At 34.2% G+C, this 25385-nt stretch overlaps 1 protein-coding gene across 4 annotated transcripts in view; it reads left to right on the forward strand.

Annotated features, from left to right (window-relative positions):
• The window catches only part of LOC105216258 (methylcytosine dioxygenase TET), a 47661-nt gene that overhangs the window by 1839 nt on the left and 20437 nt on the right, over nt 1-25385 (forward strand). Inside the window, exons 1-2 of one of the 4 annotated variants that reach the window (XM_054230910.1) lie at nt 8835-9434; nt 10748-17460. In XM_054230910.1, the coding sequence (XP_054086885.1) occupies nt 11070-15935 (4866 nt within the window). In that variant the 5' untranslated portion in view covers nt 8835-9434; nt 10748-11069 and the 3' untranslated portion in view covers nt 15936-17460. Of the gene's footprint in view, nt 1-8834; nt 9435-10224; nt 10242-10747; nt 17461-25385 lie in introns of those variants that run through there. The other 3 variants (XM_054230912.1, XM_054230913.1, XM_054230909.1) reach the window with 3 other exon arrangements.

The following is a 25385-nucleotide window of genomic DNA, read 5'->3' on the forward strand; positions in this document are numbered from 1 at the left end:
TTTTTTTTATTTATTTAATTTTCAAAAAAAAAATTTAAAATTATTCACAAAATTTGCAACCATTCTGCTTAGACAACATTTATTTAACGCCACAATAGCGTTTAATACAACATTAACAGTCATAAAGCAGAAGACTGTTAAGCAACATATTGCTAAGCTGTAAGTAACAGCAGGCGCTCAAAGTAAACAGCGGCGGTAAAGCAATTTTGTTAGCAGTAGAAATATAACTTCTAGTAAAGCAATTTGGCTGATTTTCCGCACTTAATAAGCTAAGATAGTGAAATATATTTCTTTCAAATTTCAATTTTGTTGCCACAAAATTAATACAGATTTGATTACATAGAAAAGTAGCAACTTTTTTTTTAAGACGAAATGTTAGTTAGCAGTTTTCTTGAAAACTTTTTGGCAAATTAGAACATAATTTATAACAAAACCAACAATTTCCGTTTTCACAAGTAAAATACAATTAGCAAAATTTGGCTTATTGGAAATTCCTAGAGAGTTTATGAGGAATTTTGAGCTTAAGCGGAAATGTTGTGGTTTTCATGAGCGTTTTAACCATTTACAGTGAATCAATTTGGGAATTTACATGGGCTTTGATACCAATAGTAGATATATTTTTTGAGAAAAAATTACAAGATTTTGTTAAACAAATTACAGCAACAACGACAACCAAAATTGAAACTTTTTAAGTTGCAGGAACTATCAGAGGATATGAGCCATATTTCTTCTGCGGTTGAGCATTTTTTCTACTACATGGCTTCGTATAATTTTTACTATTATTACGGTGGTAAAATTTAGTAAGAGATTACAGTGAATTACAGTTTTAATTCTTATTATTATTATCAAAATAAAAATTTTATTTGAATCGTGTGAAGTCAATAATTCTTAAAATTGCCTTCCACTGAAACTTATTTAAAGTGTGTTTCCTGGAGAGAATTTAGAAATTTTAGAAAGCAATTTATGTCAGTAAAGTTGCACAATATTAGCAAATGTTTAGCATTGCAACTCGAAAATGTTTAAAAATAGAGCTAAATAAAAATTCTCTGTTATGATCACTTTCATTTTAGCAATGAATAATGTTAAAATTCTAAAATTCTGAAACAACCTAGAAGAAATATTAAAATGAAAATTAATGACAAATTTCAGCAGAATAACTCAAAAATTCCAATACCTTCCTCATAGTTATGTAGAACTTCTAGCTGATTATCATTTCAGATGTTCAAAACAGTATTTATAGACCGATAATTTCAATAAAATTAGTTCTATAAGTAAGCAGAGACATTTTGGTTGAAGTGTGAGAAATTTCAGTGTCATAACTCAAAATTTTCAATAAATTTCTCATAATTAACTAGAGGTTCTTGAAATATTATTTTCAATGCAACTGAAAACAACTTTGAATCATCTTTCAACCATGATAATTTCACAAGAAACCCAATGATAAATGAGCTACAATATTAGATAAGAGAAATGCGAAATTTCTGTGCTATAACTCAAAAATTATAATGCATTTTTGGTATTTAAGTAAGTGTATTCTTCAGAATTTCCGTTTCAATTAAGTGGAAAATATATTTAAAATCAGTTATCATTAATAATAATAATATAACAAAGATGTTGATAGATTTTCTCTCAAATGTACGAAATTTCTGTGCCATAACTCAAAAATTTTAATGCATTTTTTGATATTTAAGTAAGTGTATTCTTGAGATTTCCTTTTCAATTCAGTAGAAAATATATTTAAAATCAGTTATCATTAATAATAATAATATAACAAATCTGTTATTGGATTTTCACTCAAGTGTACCAAATTTCAGCGCCATAACTCATCATGTTCTACATATAATTCATGGTTAAGTTAAAAGCTTCTTGAATTTATAATTTCAATGCAGCAAAAATATATAAAAATTTCTGTTAATTTCAGAAAAAGAGAATGTAAACTATAATTTCCTATATTTTTGCTTAAGTGTGCTAGTTTTCAGCGCTATAACTTGAAATTTCGTATATTATTTTCTTATTAAAGAAAAGTCTGTGGAATCAATCGGTGACTGTTTCGTTAGCTTTGTGGCTCTTTCGTGTTCAAGTTTAAGTAATTATGTTGAGATTATCTTATATTTTATACTTTCTAATTGTATCTAGCGTATGTGAAATCCTTAGCGCTTATGCAGCTTTTCGAAGGATCAAATCTAATATTGAAAGCTTTTAAAATATTCTCTAAATATTAACTATTATTTCTAAATACTTTACTTAAGTTTTTGGCGAATTATACTCATAGAAATAGAAGAATAGAAATAGAAGAATTTTCAGTGTGATAACTCAAAAATTTATAAATTTTTTTTGTGAATTTTCAAAATCTCCGGAAAATTTAAACTTTTTTATGAATTAAAAATATTGGCTCATATTTTCTTTTTTTTTTAATGCGTTCAATGAGACAGTTTAAATATATTCTATCCATGGATAGTATCGGGTAATCGTGTTCTGAATCAACATTTTTTTTTACAAAATAAATCTGTCAGTTATCTAAACGACAAAGCTCTACAAACAATCTAAAATCCTCTCGAAATTTTCTCAAGAATTCCCAGCGAAATATTACAGCTTCTTACATACATTTTTAACAACTGTCTACAGCACCTCAGATTAATCTACTTCTTTTCTTAATTATCAAATCAATTCTTTTTTTGCTGCGAAAAAGGGGGTTGCTCGCACAGCATTAACAGCCCTCTAGTTTTGCAGCTCAACAGCATTAAGGCAGTATATAAGCAGCTGTAGCTGTTAGTTTTTGCGCCAGCACATAGGCATGTTTAATTAAAAAACAACAATAACAACAGCCAGTCAGCCGGCTAGTGAGAAATGTTGCTAGCAGCTGCTAATAGCGACGGCATGCATTTGTCATATAAATTCCGTTGCGTGCACGACGGCTGTGATTCACAGCATCAGGCATGTAATGTGTATGGGAATTTGGTGAGAGCGTGAAAAATTGTTCAGATTTTACATTTCAATTGACAAATAAGGGGAATAAAAATAATTAATTTTTACAAAACAAAAAAAATATTCGGAAGTTAAAAAGAGATTTCGGTACAAAATTCAAAATTTTTGGAAATTTTTTTTTTAATATTTTGTAAAAAAAATTTATTAGAGAAAATCATAAAAAATGTAGGTGAAAATAATATAAGTTTTAAAAATCACTTACCATTAATATAGAGCTGTAAAAAATAAAAAAATAAAATATGGATTAGATTAGATTCAAGTTTATCTTCAAGGAAAATATTGAATATTTTTAATACTTAATTGCTAATAATATAAAATAAAATAAAAATTCTATAGAATAAATTGTATATAAAATAACAATGTGGAAAATATTTCGACTGAAATATTCATTTCTACGAGGATAGATAAGTTTTGAGAGTGCCTATAAACTACTAAAAAGCAACTCAATATTAAATCTATTTAAGAATAGATCGATCCAACTAATATATACTCCGACCACTTCGTTCTAATTATCCAATATTTTTCCGTAATTTTTTAGTTGTTTTAGGTTAAATTTGCCGAATCTTATATTTACATCAGAATAAGGTCGTTGCCGCTTTCCAAAGAAAATATATAAAGAACAATTATTGATATCTAAGCCAATTCTCCAGTCTTAGTTAGGAAGCATCTTTCAATTTTCCGCAAAATGTGTTTCCTATACATAGTGTAAACTGACCGTAGGAATAAATATGCTTCTACAACAGTTCCTGAAAAGTACCATAAACTAATTTAATTGATTACTTGAAAACACTATTTTCAAAAACTCGAACAAATACTTGATAACACTCGGTTTCATATAAATCAGGGTTCCATCGATGAAACAAAAATGGAGCTTCGATACTTTGGAACCTTGTTAATCTGCGCTCTCTTATGTGAATAAAATAAGCTCCTCTATGTTAAGTGTTAATTCTTTATGGGATTTCTGCAAATCACATCTCTAACTTCAAGATTTCAAAAACGATGTCTGAAGATATATTTTTTGGCAAATAATAAAATTAAAACCGAAATAGTTCACTATCTTCCATTTTCTTTCAGAGACAAGCCGAATTTTAGTAAAATTCTGAAAGAAATTCTTTATTGTCTAAAGTTCCAGCTCATCTGCAAATACTTTAAACCCACAAATACAGTTCTAAGTTCAGGTTAAAAGCGTTTTGAGAGTGATATAATTTGAAGGTAGTGGTATAAAGTGGAGCTCATGAGACTAAAGAACTAGTTTATATACAAAGTGAGTGGTATCAATCGACTGCAAAGAGATCAGCAATTTGAGATGTATTAGTTTGACTCATTAAAATTGTTTGAAAGTAGTTGAATCCCTCAGCGCAGACCCTATGTAACCCTAATGTAGCTTACAAAGTAACCATGAAAGATGAAAATGAAGAACTGTAAGGGTAAAGATCTTTTAATAGTTAAAGAGCGGAGTTTTAGCGGTTTTGCTTTCAAGATTTTGCAAAAAAAGCGTCTTATAAGGACGATATCTGTCGCCTTAATGAAAAACCAGTGCTTTTTACCCCTTTTTTGAGTAATACTCTCATAGTTCATGTGGATCACACCTTTGGGGACTCATTTGGAGAAAATTTGTTTTACAATTCTATGGAATAATCGCGTATATTTACATAGATTTGTGCCGATGAAGCCAATCTTTAACTCTCCTCTTGAGTCATCAGTACTTTCAGCTCACAATAATTGCTTCCCCATCAACGCAAATCCATTGAAATTCATTACATTGCGTTAAGTTATGTTACGTTAACGTTAAGGTGAAATATTAAAAATGCCTTAAATTGTTGTTGACTCTTGACTTAAGCATAATTTATGCACGTACTTAAGCGTATATTTCATTTGATCTGCGGACGAAAAAATTTCGAGGATCATGTTTGCAGTGATCGCCTACTAATTACAGATGTAAATACAAATGTATGAGTATGTAAATGTTGAAGCATGTGTATGTATGTTGATGATTATTTGCAACAAATCAATTGCAATTAAGCTGAGCACATGCAAAATGCGCATTAAAAACGGCGCTTTATGATACAAAAGTGGCGGTATAAATGCGTATGAGTGAGAGTATATGTGTGTGCAGTTGCAAGTGTGGGAAGATCATTTTTGCCGAAAAACTACATTAAGCGCTTAAGTGTGTTTTCGAATATATTTTCGAGCATATCTTTATGCATTTTTGATATACATACATATATTTGCATGGATGTATGTGATACATGTATGTATGCCTGTATGTGCTATATCAGTTTGCATGTACGTGTGCATATTTTTCGCGAGAACTTGAAATGTTTAATGGGTACGTGCCACAAAAGGTAATTAATGGAACAGGCAAACGTAAAAAATGGCATAAATAAAAAGAAACATATAACAACAACAACAAAAGCATTTATGCAGAGATTTTAACGAGCTAAGCGCACAGCATACATACAAACTACAGCTTAAGTATATAAATAAGTGCGCAAGTTGCTTAAAGGAAAGGGGAGAAGTGAAAAAAAAAACGATAATTAAAAAATTAAAATACAGAATCAAAAATAATTAAAAATTTAATTAGATTTTAAATTAATGAAATAAAAAACAAAAAACAGTTAAAAAATATTAATAAAATTAAAATAAAAATAAATAATTAAAGAAAACTTTGGAAAAATAAAAATAATAAATTTACAAAAATTAAAATTAAAAATATTTTAAGTCCTAAAAATTAAAATTTTGAACTTTAAAATTTTTATTTCGAAAACTAAGCAAATTAATTATGAGTCTCTCTTCTTTTAAATATTAAATAAATATTAAAATTTAGGAATTATAATTATCAAAATAAAATATTTCAAACTCAAAACCATTGAAAAGTATAATTTCGAAAATTAAAAAATAAAATCAGCAAATAAATTAAATATCCAAATAGCCAAAAACAATAAAAAAATATATTACAACTTAATAAAATCTAACTTAAAAAATTTAATTTCGAAATTTTTAAATGTTCTTAAATTAAAATAGTGAAATTTTAAAGACATATTCAAATATAAAGAAAAATTTCGAAAAAAATTACATCTTAATAAAATCTAACTTTAAAATTTTAATTTCGAAATTTTAAAATTTTCTTAAATTAATATTAAAGACATATTCAAATATTATTATTATTATTATTATTAACCCAAACGATTACCCTCCTCCCGCCCAACCGACGCGTGGGGCGCAGTCCGCATACGAGCGGAATTTGCCGAGTCTAGAAAGGCAAGAGATTTTTAAGCGTCCGGTTCTCAAACTGCTCAGCTACAGAAAGAAACATTTCAACAGCTGAGATTTAAAAATTTATAAAAACAAAAAGTTAAAAATTTCTGAATATTATTTATTAAGAGAAGACAAAATACTTTTTTTTGATGCTAAATATTGAGTCAGATGGATCAAATGTGCTGGAATGCGAATTAAAATCATGACATGACATATAAAGAAAAAAATTTCGAAATAACAAGAATATAATAAATTAAAAATTAACTTCAAATTAATTAAAATTATTAAAAATGAAGAAATTAAATTTTCAAAATTTCGAATATAAAAATAAAATTAAACCAAATTTCGAAAATTAAATTAAAAAAAAATGTAAAATTCCAAACATATTAAAAATTAATATTTCAAAAATAGCTAAAATATAATTGAAATTAAATTTCGAAAATTAAAATTTTAGGAATAAAAATTATTACAAAAATAGAAAAGTCAAAAATTAAAATTTTAAGAATAAATTATTTATACTAAAAATTTAAGTGAAAAAATAGCAAAAAAATAGAAAAGAACAAAATTTTTTAACTTTCAAAAATAAATAAAATTATTTTTTACAAGTTCGAAAATTTAAATTTTGATAATAAAAAGTAAAGTTCGAAAAATATTGAAAATTAAACTTTCAAAATTAGATAAAACATAATTTAAATGAAATTTCGTAAACACAATTTGTAAGAATAAACAATTTAAATTTCAAAAATAGATAAAATATAATCAAAAAATTTGTTAGAATAAAAAATTTAAATTTCAAAAATAGATAAAATATAATTTAAACTAAATTACGAAAATTAAAACTTTAAGAAAAAAATTAAAATTAGGAATTTAAGTATAAAAAATAACAGTAAAATCGGCAATAATACAAAAAAATTGTCAAACTAAATTTAAAAAATAAAAATTTCAAAAATGAATATAACGAATTTTCAAAATTTCGAAAATTAAAATATTAATTTTTTTTTTTAATTTATAAAAAAATTTAAATTTCAAAAATAGATAAACTACATTTTAAACTAAAATTCAGTAATAAAAATTTCAAAAAAAATTGTGAAAATTTTTGAAAAAAAAAAAACGATTTTGAAATTTTACAAATTAATTACGACTACAGTACGCAAGCGCTAACATTAAAACACATAAACGCATGTAACAAAGATCTTGCAACAAAATTACGCCAAAAACAAAGACATTTTTTCTGGGCGTCTAAGCAAAGTAGAAATTTTACACAAAATCGCGCATAATTTGAACTAGCCGTTAACATAATGCAATTTTACAATTTACATTCTGTGCATAAAAATTTCCCTACAACGAACACTTTCGCGCTAACAAGAAAACATGAAAACAATAGAACATGCTAACACAATGACCTAGAAATAGCGAATATTGCGAATTCCATGTACGCCAAATAACTGTAAACTATTGAGGGATGCAACTAGTAGGCGTTGCCGGCTCAAGGATAACTTTGAACTGCCGAACGCTATTGTTAAGGCTCCTGCGTATGCGCCGAGTACCTGCGCGTCATGCTAAATATTCGCCGCCGCAGCGTTGGCGAACTTCCGCAAGTGATTACAATTTTTCGCAATTAGTGAAGATGCCACTTCACTGCTGCAATATACATACATAATTAATAGCGCAATTCCAGGTAAAAGGTAATTAAAGATGCGCGACGCATTGCAAAGCGGCACCGCGCGGTAAGAAGCAGCGCGCTGCGCTTAGAGAGTGTTGTATGCGCGCGCGATGCTGTTTGCTGCAGAAACTATATTATATATATGTACATATGTGTGTGTGTATGTATACATGAGCGCTAAGAGACGAACAAATCTACAGTAGATAGCGTTTGCGAAATATATATATATATATGTATCTAAAAAGTTTGTATGCAGAATATTTGTAAATGAGCGCGCGCTCGTGCAATAGAGAAAGAAAATCTGACTTTAAATTGTTGTTTTTGCATTTTAGTTAGCAACTATAACATTCTTGCCACATTTAGCTATTAGTTTATGCTAACGCGCTCAACTTAAGATACATGATGCATTAGATACTTATACATAAAAATGCACAGCGCGCTGCATGTAGCGCAAGGAGTTAACATGCGCGCGCTGCGTGCGTGCAGCCATTTTGCCAAAGGTGAGTAGCGCGCTGTCGCAACAGACGCAGGCGCTGTCACTGCTGCTTTTTGTTGTTATTTTTGTATGCTAAGCGTGAGCGCGCGCGCAACATAACTACAGAGCGGCAACGAGCGTTTACTTGCTTACTGTCTTCGTTACGGACGAAGATCGGCGAGGCGCGCTCACATACATACATACACACATATATATAGCGAGCCGAACGCACGAGCGCGCAACGAGCAGGACAACGGATGACAAAAACGAGACAAACGCATACATACATACCTATGCACGCCGCACTACATGGATACAGCACTGTGTGTTGTAGCGCGCCGCTCTGTAGTTGTGCCGCTTGTGTGTATATATTGTTGTTTTTGTAGTCGCACTACAACCGAAGCAATATTATAGTCGAATTTTCGGCACATTGCAACAGAACGCAAGTAACGATCGTGCCGTGTAGAGTAACTACCTAAGGATCTTACAAACGTAGATAGATAACCTTTGTTGAAAAAGCAAAAAAATAAAATAAAATAAAATGTTCGAAATTACTAAACAGTTAACAGTCAAGCAAAATGTAAAGAAACATGAAAACTATATATAAATATATCCCAAATTTGTGTGTGCTAAACACTTTATAAAAAGTGTTTGATGTTGAAGAGACAACAGGTGATCTATAGCGCCACAGCCAGTGTTATCAGCGAAAGCTACACAAAAGCTCAAAAGCTTGCATATAAAAGCTCAGTTTGTTACAAGTGTGCAAAGTGTGAGGACAACTTAGTGATATTTTGATTATTTTAAAAATAACAATAAAAAAGTATTAATAAAACTTAACTTAAAAAATATTTAAAAAAAAATATTTGTTTGTGTTTAACTAATTCTGTGAGCAGTTAAAACATTACAGAAACGCGCCAAAAATATTGTGAAGAAAATTGAACTTCTGTAACGGTGACAATAAAAACCCATACGAAACGTCAGACAACAATTTTAAACATATTAAAAGTGTCTCAGGAGCTTTACAAGTCATTGACAACAAATAAATTATGAGCTGTAAGTTGAAATTAGAATATAGTTCGCAAATTCGACAGGTTGAAAATATCAGGCAATTAATGCGTCAACAATAAGAAAAAGTCCTTAAAAGCTGCTTAAAACTAAAAAGCTTTCTAAAAGCTCAACAGGGTACGAAGGCTCGCTAATTTTTCTCTAAAAATTGCATAAAATAGCGATTTAGTTTGTGTTTAAAAAATTTACGGAAGATTCTTTAAAGATTTTTTAAAGAGATTGCCGGAAACTGTGTAGAAAGCGCCAGAAACAAAGATTATAGAATTTTTAAAAACAATAAATCGCGAAATTTTGAGGTTAATTTAGTCCAAAATTAATTAGATAGCAAAAGTAGAGAGAGTAAAAATAAGATCTATTAAGAGTAGAGGAAGCAAGTGTCTTCAAAGAGACACAGAATATTTGAGATAGTTTTTCGAACTCAAAAAATTTTAACTAAAATCATTCACGTTATATTGAGGTTAGTTTAATTAAAAAGTACTCTTCAAAGAAAACAGATTCAAGGCGGGATTTTGAGAGCACAATTAACTTACGAAAGTAGAGAGAACAAGTGTATTCAAGACACTCCAAAAATTGTAGGTGGTTGTAATATCGAGAGAAAAGTAGTATAAAGAGAGAAGAGAGTGTAAAAACAGAGAGCAAGCGTAGAAAAGAGCGCAGCATTAAGAGAGCAACATGCAAGCATAGGTTACTAGCGCGTCTAGTGCAAGCACTTAAAACAGTTAGCTAAGAAGTCAGAGCAGTAACAGTACAAATAACGCAGGCAGTAAGGATATGCGAGTTTCTTAAGAGATTAAGGTGCGTGATTTTGGGTGAAAGTTCGAAATATGAGATTTATATGAAAATTTAGGTGTTGAAAGTTGTTATAAAAACGAGATATTTAGTAAAGGAAGTAATTAGGAAAATTTTAGGAGAGACCAGTTGATAAAGGGTGTTAGTAAAGCTAAACTTGGTAGTTTTAATTTTGGAGATATTAAAGAAATTTGTAAAATCATAAAGTCATCCGAAATTTAACCAAATTCATTCTACAAGCCGAGGCGCCAAGCTCTTTATACTGTTTTTTTGTTGTTATATAATACATATTGAACATTATTAATTACGCTCAACGTCTTTGTTGTGCTTGTATATGAACTCAGCGCTATGTAGATGAAGCTGAACGCTGCCGCGCCTGCGTAGTTCCCTTTACAACGCTTCGTGTCTGCAGCGTTATTTCTTTAAGTCTTTTTCTTTTTTATGTCCAAAAACACTTAGTCATCAGTGCAAATTTTTAACGCTACACAATTTTTTTTGGTTCTCTTTTACAGTTCCTCGAAAAACAGCAACGACATTTGCGAGATCTTAACGCACAGCGAGTCAGCGGCAACACGCGACGAACGATTGTAAAAATCGAAAGAAAAAAACACACGCATACAGTGTTAATTGCAGTAAAAAACGCTTTACCACAGTTAGTTGAAGACACGCAATGTGCTAGAGTGTTAGCCGCGTAGCGCTAAGAGACAGCTGAAGTTAAAGAAAAAAATCAGCCAAGCACACACATACAGCCTATCAAGTAAAGATATACTTTATAGCACCGCTTATTAACAGCAACAGTAATAATAACAACAAAACGTACAACATATGTAGTTGATGGCCTCAATTGAAACTGAGATGCCGCCGATGCATGCGGCAGAAAGCGGTGGCGGAGGTGGCAACAATGGTGTTGCCGACAATGGCAGCCAAAGCAGCAACGGTAATGCGAATGGCGGCAGCAATACCGTCTCCAGCGGACCGCATTCGAATGGCAGCGGCGTCGGCGATGCCGGACAGACAGTTGCGAATAGCAACAGCAATAATACGATCAGTGCCGCTGCCGACTCGAGCGATAATCAGCCGGGCACACCGCAACCTCCCACCAATGGTCAATTAATTGGCAACAACAACGAACAGCAGCAGCAACAACAACAATTGGGGCATAATCCTTATGCCATGTACACTACGGTTGCGACCACAACGAATGGCAGCGTTGGCGGCTTGCCACACATGTATGGCGGCAGCATTTACGCAACAGCCGGCGGTCAACCGGATATGCAACAGCAGCAACAACAACAGCCACCATACTCTAGCTATCTGAACTCCTTCGAGCAGTTCTACCACCAACAACAGCAGCAGCAACAAGTGGGCGCCGCTCTCGATTATGGACTCATGTATGGCGCTGGTGGCGGCAATAGCAATGGCAGCAGCGAATATAAGTCCAATCACTCGGCAGCTGGCAGCGTGCGTTACCATCCCTACCTCAATACGCCCACTTCGTGTGGACCGGCCGATGGCAGCAATCGAAATGGCACGCCCGAAAATGTTAGTAACGGCGTTGCCGGCGCTGGCGCATTACCGCTGCCGCAGAGTAGTGCCGCAGTATCGACCACCACCAACTCGCTGAGTCCGCGCATAGTCAGCTCCAGCAGCCCCACATCGACTTCGACACACATGCAGCTGAGCGGCAGCTCCGCAACCGGTTCGCCGGGCGGTAACTGCAAGTTACAATGCAAGAAATGTGGTCTCATGTGCGCTAGCGAGAATGAGCTGCAAGAGCATATCACCAATGTGCATGGCGCTTCGCCATATGGCAGCAGCGGTTATGCTAGTTCACCGTACATCAAAGAAGAACTTTCTTCGGGTTCGCAGCAGCAGTCCACAGCAACACAAGGCGGTCAGGGTGGCAATCCGGGTGAATTATTAGATTTGGATTCACAGAAAATGGTTTATCCACCCGCACCGGGCAGCATACAATCACTGTTACATCATCCACATCAAATGCATGATCCAGTTGGTGGCAGTGATCCACTGCATTCCATGCACAGCATGCAACAACGCGCTTTACCTGGTTGGGAGCAACCACAGGCGCCGAATAACGGCATACCGGAGGGTATGTCACCCTACATGCAACAGCAGCAGCCAACACAGCCGCAACAGCAAGCCGATTTGAGCGGCAAGCCAACACACGCAAATCAATCGCCGTATTACTCGCCCAAGCAGTCGCCTTATCATGTGCCAGGCAGCATGCCGAACGGTGCAGGTGGCATGGGTATTAAACAAGAATATGGTTTGATCAAATCTGAGTATCCAGACTCACAGAATTATGTGGATAAGTCGTTCGATCCCACTGTAACCGCTGATATATGTCAACAACCCCCGCCCTCCGTACAACAGCAGCAGCAACAAATGATGCCGGTCTCCTCCAGTCCAGCTGAGTTTCCTTCGACCACCACTGGACCACAGGATCCACAGCAGCAGTATCGTGGTTTTGAGCCGCCCTCTTCGTCATCCGTTAATACTGTGAGTTTGCCTACCAAGGCCGCAACTTGGAAGTCGAATGAGGCACGTCGTCCGAAAACTTACAACTGCACTGCTTGCAATAAGTGGTTCACTAGCTCAGGTCACCTGAAGCGCCACTACAACACCACCTTGCATAAGAACGCAGTCAAGTCTAGCGGTCAGCCAGATCCGGCCACGTTGCCAATATCTGCGCACCATCATCCCGCACGTGATCCCACTACAACAACCAAGGCGCACAGTCGTCGCAATAATGCTAGTGCCGCTGCCGCAGCAGCAGCTGCTGCCGCCGCACAACAACAGCAACCACCTGCGCCGGTGCAACCGCCCGAACCGCCCAGAGGTTCGCCCGACTTTGCACAGGGTGCGGGTATGGGAATGTCGCAGTACTCCGCTTCACCTTCGCCGACACAACAACAACAAGTGCAGATGAACGGTTTGCCGTACGGCGCCAATCCAGGCGGCTATCAGCCACAATCGCAATACTTAAATCAAGTGCAGTCATCGACGAATAGTCACTCGCCCAGCCATATTAATGTGCCAGGCATGTCACCAAACAACAACACACAAACCGTCTTGAACGGTCACCCAAACGGGTTAGCAGGTCCCTCCGCCCCAGTAACACCACTACCAATGCCGTCCTCCCACACGAGGGGCCTGCTGAACAAAACAACAACCATTATCACAAAGAGCGAACCCTTGGAGGACAATTACCCGCACAACAGCAACAACAGCACAATGCACATTCGCTCACCGCAGCTGGAAGCGGACTTGGACACGGATCAGGAGTTGGACAGCACGCTGTCATCGGAGGCGCCGGAGCGCTCCCAAATGGACATGGAAATGCTGCAGCAACAACAGCAGCAACAAATGGAAGAGGAGGCAGCAGCAACAGCAGCAGTAGCAGCGGAACAGGCACAGGAGGCCGAGGTGCAGTTACAACGCCACCGACAGGCACAAGCGGAACTGGAACGGGGGGAGGAATTGGAGGTTTTCCCGCATCAACTGCTGGAGGAATTGGAGGGCCCACAGCGACATTATCACAACAACACGCCCACTTACAATCCGGCGTCGGAGCACAACATGCGAGCGCTATCGCCCCTTATTACCTCCCACCAGGCCTACCTCCAGGAGCAAGTGCAACGTCCGCCGAGAATGGTGGACAGCATTTTCTCACACATGCAGCAGCCGCCAGCGGCAGTCACTATGCCAGCCAATATAATGGATCCCCAATACAACATCCTACCTTTGGGTATCAACACGCCGCCGCTGCTCAGCAGCAGTATGCAGCTGCTGCCGCCGCAGCCGCCCATCACCAACACCAGCACAGCTACTATGGTCAATATGGGCAACATCCATATGCTGCACAACCACCACCACCACCACACCCAGGAAGCGGTGCAGGAACAGCAGCCGGAGCAGCTGGTGTTACCATCCATGCGCAGTATGCTGCTCAACAGTACCAACATTCAGTCGCCGGTGGACCACATCAATTCCATCACGCCGCAGCTGCTGCCGTCCATCACCACCACCACCACACAGCCGCTGCTGCCGCCGCTGCAGCAGCAGCCGCAGCTGCACACCACCAACACCATTCCATCATACCAGCAGCTGCAGCCGGAGTCGGAGCTGGCGCCGCTGGAGCCCACAATGACCTATCACACTATTATTGGTAATGAGTCCTCCAGCTCCGGGGAGGAGGGTGAGGGAGTGGTCACTGTGAATAGCAGTGGCAGTAGCGAAAACAACGATTACATACAATTGTCCACAATGGATGCATACGGTGGATTGCAACAGCAACAGATGATCACTGCCGACGGACAAATACTACAGTTTATGTCCTCATCACTCCTCGGTCAGTCGTACTATGCATTGCCGCCGCGGACCACTATACGTGAGTCATATCCACGTTCACCGCAAGAAGGTGACTTGCCACCGGCGCATACACTACTCGGCAACGGCTTGCACGAGCAGGAGCAATTATATCTACAAGAGTCTTCGCAGACCATGAATGGCGGTGTAGATGCACCGTATTCACCAAAAGAAGATTTGCAATCAACCAACTCAGTTGAGACAGTTAAAAGTGAAATGCATGTAACCACTACATCGCATGATGAGGGCTTACATTGCTCCACCGACAGCGTTCATTCGTCCACCGTCGCTAGCGATAATGTCAGCTCATCAAGCAACAACGAGAACCTGAATGCGACTGTTGTCGCAGCCACTGCCACTAAAACAGCGCCGGCGAAACCACGCCGGCTGGCTAAACGTCAACCGCCATCGAAACGGAAAATTTCGCCTTCGCAATGCACCACAACACCGCGTTCCATCACTCTACCGAATGGACGTGTTAAATGTCTGGAATGCGATAAGGAGTTCTCCAAAAACTGTTACCTCACGCAACACAACAAGAGCTTCCACTCCGGTGAGTATCCATATCGTTGCAATACATGCGGTAAACGCTTTCAGTCGTCGGACGTGCATCTGGTGCATACCTCACGACATCGTGCCACCGATAAGCCGCACAAATGCGATCAGTGTCCCAAACAATTTTATCACAAGACCGATTTGCGTCGGCACATTGATGCCATACACACGGGTATGAAACAGCATGTCTGTACATTGTGTGACAAGAGTTTCTGTCGTCGCGATCACCTGCGTAAGCATATTGAGACGCATTCGCGTCCCAGAGTTGTGGCCAAACGTGTGTTTAAGGCCATAGTTAATGAGGGCTTATTTGACATGTCCACACTGGAGAAACCCTATAGACCACATGAGGAACAGAAACAGAACCAAGTACAAGACGCAAACAATGTCGATATGGACCAGTGCACAGAACCGAAACAACCGAAAGCTAAACGCCGAAAAAAGGATACTACCGCTGCTGTTGAGTGTTTAATACAAGCAAATAATATTAAGCGCGAGGGTGTCGAGATGCCACCACCACTCTATACAGCACCACGCCGACGTTTAACGTCGACCACAGTTAGTGGGGCAATGGACGAGGGCAACTACACGCTAAGTTCGACGGATGAGAGTTACTTAGAGAACGATAGCCAAATAGATACCGACAGCAATTGGGGAGATGAAGACACTAGTTATATTGTTAAAGAGGAACCATATGCCGATGGCATACCATACACCAATGTTATGGCAGAAAAACAGCTGTCGGCATACTTTTGAGCAAATCACAGCGGGTTTCAGGGGAAAGATATAACAGAAATACAGAAAATGTAATGTTAATTTTGGGTCAGGTGAGCGTATTACAATAAATAAAGATGAGGTAGAAACCCAACACATACCATTCGAGTTATTTGTGTGTAGAATAGTAAAAAAAACAGTAGTAGAAGTAGGACGACTGACAATTCAGAGTTTCTGAAGTAGTCTATGATATTTAAATAACGCTCACCGGTACTTAGAGCACTCAAACGTCTCAGCATTTGGTGGAACGTCTGTGTAGCTCTAAGTAATAGCCAATAAGAACCGGTGTACCAAGTGGTTAGACACTTATGAGATATAAGTTTTTCGAAAGTCTGTGTTATACTTCTATACACACGGTCTTACAACTATGGTACACCGTTGAGAGTAGGGCGACGCAGACTGGGAAAGGAAAGTCTGTGCTACGGAGTTACCATACTCCAGCAAAGTCTAGTTCTCAAGTACGGGTTCGCTTCAAAGCGCTTAGAGGTCTTAGAATCCCCAACTTCTTGCCAGAGCTACCAAATTTGAAAGGTTTATAGGCTCAAAAAGCTCCATGAAGGTGCTGAAGAGTCTGAGTCTTTCAAGTTCAAGCTTTGGAAAACTAGGGCTTCATTTAGACCTCACGAAGTTGACGTTTTTATGTAGGTAGAACTCTGCGTTCGGTCAGAGCTTTTAAGTCTCAGCAAAAAGTCTGTAGGGTTGACGAAAATCGAACTCTTATTGAAAGTCAGGAGCTCCAATTTCTTTGGAGCTTTTCGACCATATTTCGTGTGCCTCTTAATAACAAAACAGTTATATTTCAAATGTAGTTGAAATAAACTGGCGACCAGACAATAAACGGATCGGAGTAACCGGGGCGATCTGCCGTTACGACATTCCGTATACAAGTAAAGCGCTACGTTAAGTGACGTAGCAAGCAAAAAGCGAGGCCACAGCGCCTTTTTGGTGTGAAAGTGGGGGAAATTAGCGGCGAGTCCACTAAGTAGAAATTAATAGTTTGAATGTGTGTTAGAATTTTTTAGGTTTATATAGTATTTGCTTGTCTAACAGCCGACCGCTTCGAACTTGTGCGACTAGCAGTAGGTACTGTGCACTGGTACATGCGCGACCGACCAAAAAACGTACGTTTATTTGCGGCCACAGCTATTGAAGCCGCTTGCCAAATGCAACCAAAACCACCTCAAAATGCCATATTTACAAGTACATATATAGAATTATATGAATTTTGAATTTACATTATTATTCAACGCAAATACCTCAGCAACAAAAGAATGGAACCATACTCAGGGTAGTTAACTAAAAAAAAATATAACATTATATAATTTTTTATATATTTTTTCAGTTGAAAAGAAAATTATAATTTTTTTTTGTTAATTACAAAACCTCATAATTTTAATTACGCTCAAAACCCAATATATTAACTATTTTTTTTTTGTAAATTGTTTTCATAAAAGTATTTTTTGCATTTACAAAAAAAGTTTTTTTTTTATAAAAAAAAATTTTGTATAATTACAATGAACTTACGTTGTTTTTGTAGTAAGTGTCGTATGCCAAACTATAAATATGTAAAGCAGCAAAGTATTTAAGTGAAACAGTAATGAATTGTATTTTGTATTAAATATTTTTTACTTTTATTTTCCACATTTATTTTCAATTGTATAGTATTTTATAAAAAAAAATTTTTTTTTTTTGCAAAAATGAAGAAATGCAGCAGAATTTCAGAATTTGCACTTAGACGAAACGACTTTGCCGTTTTAGTATTATATTTTACATAGTATTATATATTATTTATAAACAAAAAAAAAAAAACAACAACAAACATAATTGTATTTGTAATTAGCGCACAGCAGCAAAACACTCATAAATATTTAATTTAGTTTTACATCTTATTTTTAAACGAAAATTGTTTATATTTTATCATTGAACACGAGAAGAGCAGAGAAGCGAAAAATATTTTGTAAACAATTGCAAAGGCTGTACTTAATTACAATAAATACAAAGAAAAAAATATAAAAAAAAAATATTTTTTTTTTACATAAAAAGGGTGCCAATACAGGCTTGCATTTGTATTAGGGTGTGCGAAAATAAAATTAAAATTAACCGTGTAATATTTACATAAAATTGTTGCAGTTCAGTGAGAAAGCAATCAAAAATTTAATTAATTTAATTTAAAATTTAATTTATTTAATTTACAATTTAATTTATTTATTTTTAAATTTGTTTTTCCATACATATTTTGTTAATAATTTTTTTCGTTTAACCTTTGTTGCAGTTCAGTGAGAAAGCAATCAAAAATTTAATTTATTTAATTTAAAATTTAATTTATGTATTTTAAAACTTGTTTTTTCCATACTTTTTTTGTTAATAAATTTTTTTGTTTAACAAAATTTTTAGTTTTGAATAAATCTCTTGTCAATAAAATTTTTAAATTACTAAAATTACAGTTTTTTCATTTCGGTTAAAACTTGCAGTCTAAAAATTAGAAATAATATTTTAAAAACAATAGTAAATTTCTAAGTTTGAAATAATTATTATTTATAAACAAAAAAACAACAAAAAAATGTATACCGATTTTTGTCGATTTCATTTTTTATTTTGGAAAAATGTTTGACAACAAAAAATGTATACCGATTTTTAGTCGATTTCATTTATTATTTTCCAAAAATTTTTATGTTTAATTTTTCTAAATTATTTTTTAATGAAAATTAAAAAATATATATAATTATTCAAATATATTATTTTTTTTTTATTGAAAATTTTTGATTTTCCAAAATTATTATATTTATATTTTTTAAATTTTTTTTTTCATTTCAAAATTATTTTTTTTAAGTTTCAAAAATTATTTTATTTTAATTTTTCAAAATAATAATATGTTTTTTTTCCATATTAATTGTTTAAGTTTTTCAAAATTATATCTTATTTTAATTTTTAATTTATAAACGGATTTTTTTTTCAATTTATTTAAAAAATATTTTTTTTACATTTTTCAAAATTATTTTTTTCATGTTTATTCTTTTTTATTTTTGAAACATTAATTTTTGAAACTTTCTAATACCAACAGTCGCATATATTCATTAAAACTACGCACACCCTGTTACAAAAGTAAGCACCCAACATTTCCATTTATATTTTTTACATCCTACCCTACCTCCTAAGGTGACCAGATTTAGATTTTGGCTCAACAAAATTTTTATTTTATAACAAAAAAAAAAAGATTTGTATAATCACATTATAATTTTGTAATACTCATTTACTATATATACTCAAAGCTAAATGCCATAACTATTAATTAATTATAATTTTAATTTTAAATTAGCAATTAAAATGTATAATTTGTAAAAATATTTCTTTGCCATACTGTCTAAACTTTACAACAATACACAAAAAATTGCAAAAAGCACAAAAATTAGACAAAAAAATTTAAAAAACTATTTTAAAATATTTTTGAAAATTTTTATTAATTTAATTTAAATTAATGAACAAAATATTTTTTCAGAAAAATTTATTCAAATTTAAAATCATAGTTTTTTGTTCAAAATTTGCAAATTATTATAGATTCAAAAAATTTCACATAGAAAGCATTCGTTATACATATTTTGCGCTACATTCTAGTAGACAAAAATTATTTTTTCTTAATTTCAAATTTTTTCATTTAAAAAGAAAAATTACTTAAACAATTACACTCCAAAAAATACTCAAACCGACCAACAGTCATAAAAGCTAGTTGCATAAAGCTCGCATAACAGTTACAAAAGCTGTACTTAACCGTTATGTGACCTTTATAAAATTTGACTTCTTCAACTTGCCGCAGTTTTTATGCCTTCTGGTCACCACAAAACCAAATTAGTTGTAAAGTAATAATTTTAAATACTCATAAATGGCAAAAAGTGCTTCATGATTTTGTACCTAAACTTACACATAGACATTAATTGTTTGAAATATACATATATATATATATAATTAAAAAATTTTGAAATTTAAAAATGCGAAATAATAGCATTTTTAAATAATGTTGAAAATCTAGTACGCTGCGCGTGACATATAAATATGTTAGAATTGTTTAGAATTTAGTTATGACAAGCTTTTGATGGGCATAAAAATGCCTAAAAAAATAAAAAAAAAATTATCAAATATTTTATGAATGCATGAAAAGCAGAAAAATAAATTATTGCAATTGTGTTTACAAATGAAAAAAAACTATATATTTATTGTGTTTTTATTTTATTTAATTTTGTTGGATTTTTTTTAGATTTTGTTGCATGCTTAGCAGCTTCTTGGTTGTAGCAATTTTGTTAGTTGGGTTGAGAGTTGGAAAAATATTAATTTTTTAAATTTTGGTCTACTGAAATTTTTTTTTCAATTTGTTCGTGGTTTTCCTAAAAGCTTACTCAAAATTATTTTAGGCTAATCATTTTTAGAAAATGTTTTTTTTTCCAAAATTATTTTTCTTTTTTTTTAACATATGAGAACCCTGATTGAGTAAAAACATGTACTTCACTTTGGTAACACGCGACCTAGTTTTTAAATCCAGGATTGACAGAAACTTCATTCAGTATTTCATCAACTTCTATTTTAAAAATATATCCTTGAGCTTAAAGCTCTTGTACGTAGAGCTTTGTTAAATTCACTACTCGCATGAGACTTAACTATTGTCAATTTGAACCTAAATTCATCTAGATTGGAACATAGTATCATTGCATTTAAATTTGGATCTAATCCCGAGTCCATTGGTAGTGTTTGGACTCATTTCTTCCAAGATAACTCCTATATATAGTCAAAATATTGCTTAACTGAGGCAAGTAGTCTAGAGCAACAGTTATAATTTGGAAAACAAAACTAGCAAGACGGTGATCAAAACTTCATCTAAGCGAGAGAACTATTCTACTTCTGACTTGAGTAAACGACGATTATCTACGCATCTAGGCTTAATAGTAATTTTATGATATATAATTTCACAGAAAACCTTTTCGTCATTTTAAAATGTTGTCTAAGAACTTGACTATATTGAAATCCTTCCATCAATAGCGGTAGACTTTGTAGATTTCATGAATTTGGGACGATCTAACGTCATATAACACGTACGTACTTTATACCCCCGATAAACTTAGGGGGCTGTTCTTTCCTAGGAGTAAATATGTGCTGAATTGTCACGCTTTTCTTCCTTCATGTAAGGGGTGTTCTAAGATCTCCTTTATGCCCAAGATGTTCACTTCAAAAATGGTCGCAGTCTTGATCCATTTATCTCCTGAATTTTAAGAAGCTTGTAGTTTTCATTAAGTAATGAGAGAAAGAGTTATAGACTATAGTTAAAACAGCGAATATTTCGAGATATTTTCAATGAAGGGGGACCTTTGCCATTTACCTGCTCAACAAGAGACGATTTGTATTGATGTCTACTTAGTTTAAAATGCAAAAAAATCGGAAATACTTATGATATATTTAAAAATTGTGCCTTTCTCTTCCTTAAACCTCAGACTCCGTACTTTATGGAATATATGGAAAGGTATTGAGGACCTTTACAGCAGTTATGCCGCTATAATATAATTTTAAAAATAGTCAAAGTATTATACAAGTGAAAATACCATGAAATGGACCAGAATACCGTAAGGTTATTCTAGCATAAACCATCAGAATTAGAGCCACTTATTGGAAGTCACTTAAATTTTGAAGGAGTATGTTTCTAAAAAAAAGGTAAAATAATATTTGATATTTATGTGGTCTTGAGCCATATGATATATATTTAGCCCAGTCTCTTTGGATTTATGGAGACCTCTGGAATGAGACTTTAGAACAAAAATAGTAAATTTATCTCCCAAGAAATGGTGTTTAGAGTTACATATCAGGTCTTAGACTTCAAAGAAATGTAAACAAAGAGTTTTCTTCGAACTTAAAGAAAATTGTCCGACTGTTCACAATGAGAAAATACTTTTTCCTAAGATTTCCAAACCTTTGAGCCAAAAACTGGTTACAAAATTGTCTAATGGAGTTTGTAGCTTGAATATCAGAGTTAGAGTCACTTATTGGACGTGATACTCGTACATATATTATGGAACAGTTTGTTTCTTGAAAAATTTTAATAAGTTTTGATATTTATGGGGTCCTCAGCTTTATGACAGCCAGACTCAGTCCCTTAGACTTAGGGAGACCTTTGTGTATACATTTTTGAGACTTCAGAACCAAACGTAGATATTTTTCTCCCAAGAAATGGACTTTATGGCTGATCTTGGACATCAAAATGTTGTCCTCGAAGTTAAAGAAAATTACCTAACTATTCACAATGAGAAAATATTTTTTCCTAAGATTTTTTGAGACAAAACTAGTTGTCTAATTGAGATTGTAGTTTGAAATATCTGGATTAGAGCCACTTATTGAACGTGATACTCGCACTTACTTGAAAAATCTGAATGCGTTTTGATTTTTATGGGGCCTTCAGTTTTTCAAAACTACACTATCCAAACAAGTCTGGAACCATATATTTTGAGGTTATGTACATATTTATATGTGTTTGTCATATGTGAGCACATGCAAGCTCACATATCTAATGGAGCTTGAACTGGCCTTGGTCAACAAAACTTTTAACTTTTTTGTTTACATTTTTTTTTTCACCATCAAATGTGTACTTTTCACTTCTCTGCATGCTGTTGTTTTTGTATTCAAACTACATAGTGTCTCATTGCTTTTACGAAAAAAACAAGTTTCTGAATTCAAGCGAATTGGTTGAGTAACTAATGTTTCACTTTTCGTGTGCTGTCTTTTGGGGCAAGAAGACATTAGTAAGCGTACACATGTGAATGTTCATATGAAATTAAAAGCAGAAAGCGAAAATATTTTGTAGCATAGAATTGAATTCAAAACACATAGCGCACGTTAGTTACAACAATAACAACAATAAGGAAAAAGAACAACAACATTAAAGGTAATTTTATAAGCCAGCTATCTAACAGATCGTTGACAACAACAAAAAAAGAAACGACTATAAATTGACAATAACAAAAACAAGTAACAAGTAAAAAAAAAATATTACAACAACTACACGTAAACAAACCAGTCTTAACGTTTACGTTTTCTAACCTCAATCTAGCTACAAGCAAACGAGCAGCAAGCAAGCAATCGGCAATTAAGCCGGCGAAATATAACGACAGCAGAAACCACCCTCCAGTGGCATACAAGAGAACACATACATATGTATGATACATATGTATGATGTTAGATATCTAAAACTCTGATTTTTATTATTTTTTATTTAATTTTTCTGCTTTACTCATGCTTATTGTTGCTTGCGTTCTTGCGCAGACACGGCTGTTGCGCCTGAAGACAGCAGTTGGTTACTTGCTTGGTCTTCGCAACAACTGTCTTCATTGCTTATTCTACATACATACATACACACATATGTCGCTCCCGACATTTCTGATTCCTTTTACTTACTGATTTTCCTGTTTCTTCGCTTTCGACTTGTGTATGTAGGCATTTCAATTCGTTTTTACTTCATTCAACTTCGTTTCGGTTTTTGTTGTTTTTTTTTTTTTTTTTTTTTTTTTTGATTTTGACTAAAATGAAAACCGGTTTGATTTTTGGAGTCTTTTCGGCAGTGGCGACATGTGTTCTTTTTTGGGAACAGTCTGCTGTTGTTGGTTCTTTTGCTTTTGTTGTTGTGATCTTACAGTGATCTTGCTGTATGGTGTTTGTTTCTACGAGCCATTTGGCGAATATCCGAAATGTAGGATAGCAAAAAAATTGGATTACAGCGCAATATTGCTGTGGCACCAAACTTCATTTGTAGAAGAATTCACAAAGTCTTTTAAACTAATAAGAAATCTTCAAAAATCTAACACGATCATTCCAAATTGAGTTCGTTTAATAAATACCTTCCGATTCTGTAGCATTTTCATCACAAACTATCAGTTATATTAAATATCTGTGAGCCAGAAGACCCTCTGCTGTACATAGATTCCTTCCAAGACAGGCCTAAGATCAGTTTTATAATTGTATAGATCGTATAAGTAGAGGTCAGAGATCAATTAGTCAAAATTTGCTTGGTTTTGCTCTCGATAAGTAAAGAAGATACTATATTTGATGGAACATAAGATTTGATCTCACTTTGGTTCTTAAAAGGAAGTTCTCAAATAATTTTGTACTATGATTTGAGTTGATTGAGTGCTCTAAATGCTTCTATGAAATATTTTACTGAAGGACAGGGAACCTGTAACGAAGAAGAGACCGAACCCACTTTCAGTTCTTCGAGTAATAATGTTCAAAGGAGACTGATTCCAAAGATCGAATACTGAAAATGCTTTCCACTTTGTTGTAGATGCACTCAACCCCTTCATATCCTCAAAAAATATCAATTTCAAATGTTCCATGATAAGATCGCAAAATCTCAAACTAAACTTCTGTATCTAATAGTGGGTCGAAGTAATACCTATAGTCTTTAAACCAAATATTGGCGCGTTTTAATCTTAAGAACACTCAATTAGAAAGGAAAATATCCATTTTCGAGAACGTTCCATATCAAAAACAAAGGGAACTGCGAATTCTACTTCAAGATACAAACAATCTCAGAGATTTCGCTGATCTTAACAGCCGATCTAAGATCATATTACAAAAAGTATAGTATATTTCATGTATTCTTAGTTAACAGAACTGTTAGGAACTTACATTAGATCGCTGCAGAGACCAGAAGAATACCATATAGGTTCAAGTTCATACCGATCTAGCTGATTCTGCAGCATTAATAATCTTAAGAGTGTAGCACATTTGATGCATTCTTAGTTAACAGAACTTTTAGAAACTTACTTTAGATCGCTGTAGAACCTGAAGAATATCATATAGGAGCTTTTTTTTTAATTGTCTAACTAATAATATACCAGATCGCTGTAGAGGTCCTGAAGAACACCATATAGGTTCAAGCGATCTGATTTTAGCGATCTACCAAATTCTACACCATTAATTTAAATTGTCTAACTAATAATTCACATTCTTAGCTAACAGAACTGTTAAAAATGTATACCAGATCGCTTTAGACGTCTTGAAAAATACCATATAGGCTCAAGTTCGTAACGAACTGGCTGGTTACAGCGATCAGCCAAACTCTATAACTTGATTTTTCCTACTAATTGAATTCTATTTCATCCTACTTCTGAATTTACCAAAATTTCTATATATTTATCTATATATAAATTGTATCATAGCTATTCTTATCTTCCTTTCCGCAACCATTCTTGATATTAAATGTGTTCTTCATGCTTCCTTACTATCTTTTCTTCCTTTGCTTTTGTAACTAACACAAATACGCCGTTAGTACCACCCGCTCTTTCATATTACTTTTGGGGTGGATGGTAGAACAAGCGCTCAATTTGATCTTCGCTGATCTTCTTCTGATCATGCGTTCTTTTATACAATACTCTGTAGCTGCGTTGGCTCAAACCAATTCAC

This window comes from Zeugodacus cucurbitae, chromosome 5 (assembly GCF_028554725.1).
Source record: "Zeugodacus cucurbitae isolate PBARC_wt_2022May chromosome 5, idZeuCucr1.2, whole genome shotgun sequence".
Taxonomy (NCBI): Eukaryota; Metazoa; Arthropoda; class Insecta; order Diptera; family Tephritidae; genus Zeugodacus; species Zeugodacus cucurbitae.